Here is a 4,346-nt window from a genome sequence, read left to right on the forward strand (position 1 = left end):
GGACTCCTGCTGACTGATTTATTATCTGATTCATAGGAGCGATGTCACGCCCGTCTCTATGGTTACGAGGTCACATTGATAATGAGGTGTTTAGTAAACGCTGTGTGGCGCCTGCCGGTTATCAGGTCGTCTTACGTGTCAGAGAGAACGACGGTTCGAGATCCACTGGACGGACAAACAACACAACACGCAGACGGGGTTTGACCTTCAACCTTCCAAACCACCGCTGAGACATCAACTGCTCGCCGCGAGAAGTCAGCCATGATGAAACTGACAGAGAGAGACAGGAAACAGCTTCAAATCAACTCTGTCAAAATAAAATAAAAGCACTGACAGAAAATGGCGACCTCGTTGTTGGAACAGGAAACAAGCTCAGAGCTGATCGGGGACAACGCCGCTGCTGCTGTTCCTGAAAAAGACGCAGTTAGTGAGACAATCACACACACACACACACACACACACACACACACACACACAGACACCTGTTCACACCTGATGACACCCTTTAGCACCTGTTCACACTTGTCCCCACCTGTCCCCACCTGTCCCCACCTGTCCCCACCTGTTCACACCTGTTCATGTGCAGGATGGTGCGGCTTCCTGTGCTGATGTTGCTGATGACCACAGAGGCTGGAAGGACACACTGAGCGTGCTCAGACACCAGAGACACATCGATTTGGTACTTCTGAAAATCCTCAAAAATAAAACTACAGACAGGAAACTGTTTAACATCTCTGCTCTCCAAAATAAAACTACAGACAGGAAACTGTTTAACATCTCTGCTCTCCAAAATAAAACTACAGACAGCAAACTGTTCTGTGTCTTTATGGTAACACAACCCTTAAACTGATCAGGTTGTCCTCAGTGAGGACATCTAACAGGAGAGAAAAACAGGAGATAGGACAGAGATAGGAGACGAGGAAACAAGGACAGAGACGGGAGACAATGATTCAAGGACAGAGCCTGGAGACAGAAGACAGGAGACAAGGAAACAAAGAGAGAGACAGGAGACAAGAAAACAAGGAGAAAGAAAGGAGTCAGACGGAGACAGACAGACAGACAGACAGAGGGACAGACAGAGAGAGACAGATATTGAACTTAAATGCCTCTCTGAGGAAGACAGTAACCTCACATGACATCCGTCTCTGTCTCTCTGTTTCTATGTCTTTCTGTCTCTCTTACTCTCTCTCTGTCTCCATTTGTCTCTCTGTGTCTCTGTCCCTCTCTCTGCCTCTCTGTCTGTCCCTGTCCCTCAGTCTCTCTCTGTCTTTCTGTCCCTGTCCCTCAGTCTCTCTCTGTCTGTCTGTCCCTGTCCCTCAGTCTCTCTCTGTCTGTCTGTCTCTGTCCCTCCGTCTCTCTCTGTCTGTCTGTCTCTGTCCCTCCGTCTCTCTCTGTCTGTCTGTCTCTGTCCCTCCGTCTCTCTCTGTCTGTCTGTCTCTGTCCCTCCGTCTCTCTCTTTCTGTCTGTCTCTGTCTCTGTCTGGACGGATTGAATCGTCCATCCTGTTCAGGTCTCACAGTAAATGTATTAAAATACCCTCAACCAGTTATTCTTTAACCTATTTATTAATGTATTGGACAATGTATTGATTAATGTATAAATTAATATATTCATAGGTATTGATTAATGTACTGGTAACTATTGATTAATGTACTGACAAATGTATGGGTAAATGTATTGATTAACTGATTATTTATTGATGTTTTCATATGTATTGGAAAATGTACTGATAAATATTTTGATACTGTACTGATTAATGTACTGGTAAATGCAGTGATTAATGTATTGATAAATGTATTGAGTAATTGTTTGGTAAATGTATTGATTAATGTATTGGTAAATGTATTGATTAATGCATTGGTATACATATTGTAAATGTATTGATTAATGCATTTGTAAACATATTGTAAATGTGTTGATTAATGTGTTGATAAATGTTTTGATTAATGTATTAATTAACAATTTCATATGTATTTATTAATGTTTTGGTAAATGTGTTTTTAACTACTGATTAATGTATTGATAAATGTATTTGTAAATGTATTGGTTAATATATTGATTCATGTATTGGTAAATGTATTGATTAATGTATTTATTGATGTATTATTCATGTGTATTAATTATTTAATGTATTGGTAGATGTATTGATAAATCTTTTGGTAACTATTCATTGATATATTGATTAATGCATTGGTAAATGTATTGACAAATGTGTTGATAAATATATTGATAAATGTATTGGTAAATGTGTTGATTATTGTATTGGTAAATTATTGATTCATGTATTAATAAATGTGTTCGTATGCACTGATTAATGTATTGGTACATGTATTGGTTAATGTATTGGTAAATGTATTGATTAATGTATTGGTAAATGTATTGATCAGCACTCACTCGGCCACTGGTCCAGTAGCCAGTGAGCCCATGAAGGCGCTCTGCGCTCCGAGCAGCGACAGCACCGTGCACGAGTTGGATGCATTTCCTCCTCGCTGCCAGCGCTGCGACAAACACCTGCAGACAGAGTGATGACATCACTGCATCAACGATGACATCATCCATGACATCACTGCATCATGAGTGACATCACTGTATAATCGATGACATCACACCTTCTCTGCTCTATTCAATTGGAACGATGCAACAGCACAGCTGCCATCTTGAATTATTTAATTTATTTTTCTTTTATGTGTTTATATATGTATATATATTGTAAGCACTTTTTAGCACGGTGTAAATACAAATTTTTTTACAGGTGAAAACAAATGACTAAAGGATGCATGGTTATCCATGACAGTGATCAACATCGGCATTACATTTAATTTATTTAAAATTATTTAAAAAAACAAACAAAAAACCCCGGCATTTTTACACAGTCCAGATGCTGATACGGTCAGGCAGCGTCTGACCGCCGGTCAGAAGCCCCGCTACAAGATGGCGACCGTGTTGATGCATCTGGCTCAAGCCTCCAGGAAGCGTGCCTTGCGTTGTTGTAAGATTTGCATAGTGGCCGAAAGTGGAATTACAGCGTTCGAGTCGGTCACGTGATTCACACTTGATTCCCCATTGACTTACATCAGGAAGGAGATGTCTGTAAATAGTGACTCATTTTTTTATGACTAGACTCCCACATTAAAAAAGTTGTGCCATACATTGAAGTATAACATAGCAAACTTTAGACACGAGGAATTCATTAACAGTTGGAGCGTCAAAAATGTATTTGAATGCAGTGATTTTTTTTAAAATTTACATTACTGTATATCTTACTGGTCCCACGTGAACAAGACTGTCTTAAAACCCATCAGGTCACAAACAAACCCTGAAAATTTTAGACAGGAAACCACAACACTGTTATCACTGTGATATTTTTGTTAAATATAAAATGTTAACCTTTGAAATTTTAATTCTGTGTTCAGATGTTCGCTTAGTCCATAAGATAATTCATAATGCTGCCCCCCCACCTTTAAAGAGCTTTGTTCAACTCTGAGCACTCGAGCGGAGCATCAAGGTCTTCCTCAAGCAGAAATTGCCGTATCCATAAATGTGGCTCCGCTTCTGCTCAATCTGCATTTTCTTTTAAAGCCATAAAAGCATGAAACAATCTCCCAACTAATCAGAAACTTTGCACAGACTTCCATATTTTCTCCCACTAAATCAAAATATGGATTTTAAGGAACCAGTCTTGTACGCATACATTTTTCAGCCCAAAAAGTTTTCAAGAACTCTGGGAAACATGTTATTTTAGTATCTTTTTATTTTATTATATGTGTGTGTGTGTGTGTGTGTGTGTGTGTGTGCATGTGTGACTGTTGCTGTTGGTATGATCTGTATTTTACTGCCCAGGGACAGTACAGATGGAAATTAGTTAGTAAACTAAATCTGGTACAAAGCATCTTTTCTCTTCTGAGACTAATGTTATTCTGTACATTGTCCTTGTATCAAATAAACTTAATAAACTGAACTAAACTAACATTAGACTGTGTGTTAACATTAGACTGTGTTAACAGTAACCTGTGTGCTAACATTACACTGTATGTTAACATTAGCCTATGCTAACAGTAGCCTGTGTGCTAACAGTAGCCTGTGTGCTAACAGTAGCCTGTGTGCTAACATTAGCTTGTGCTAACATTAACCTGTGTTAACTTTAGCCTGTGTTAACTTTAGCCTGTGTGCTAACATTAACCTGTGTTAACATTAGCCTGTGTTAACATTAGCCTGTGTGCTGACTCTATACTGTATGTTAACCTTAGCCTGTGTGCTAACATTAACCTGTGTTAACATTAGCCTGTGTTAACATTAGTCGTGTGCTAACATTAACCTGTGTTAACATTAGCCTGTGTGCTAATATT

The 4,346-nt window shown here is 39.1% G+C and overlaps 1 protein-coding gene across 1 annotated transcript; it reads right to left on the reverse strand.

The window, feature by feature from the left end:
* Positions 1-6: 6 nt before the first annotated feature.
* On the reverse strand, positions 7-2,511 carry LOC121940769 (ketohexokinase-like; the record flags this gene model as incomplete). The annotated part of the gene is made up of 3 exons (XM_042483466.1): positions 7-270; positions 573-707; positions 2,395-2,511. Coding segments are annotated over 3 exons (391 nt in total), but the record flags the coding sequence as incomplete, so codon positions are not given.
* Between the last annotated feature and the right edge of the window lie 1,835 nt (positions 2,512-4,346).

Source organism: Plectropomus leopardus, unplaced genomic scaffold (genome assembly GCF_008729295.1).
Source record: "Plectropomus leopardus isolate mb unplaced genomic scaffold, YSFRI_Pleo_2.0 unplaced_scaffold939, whole genome shotgun sequence".
NCBI classification, from domain to species: Eukaryota; Metazoa; Chordata; class Actinopteri; order Perciformes; family Serranidae; genus Plectropomus; species Plectropomus leopardus.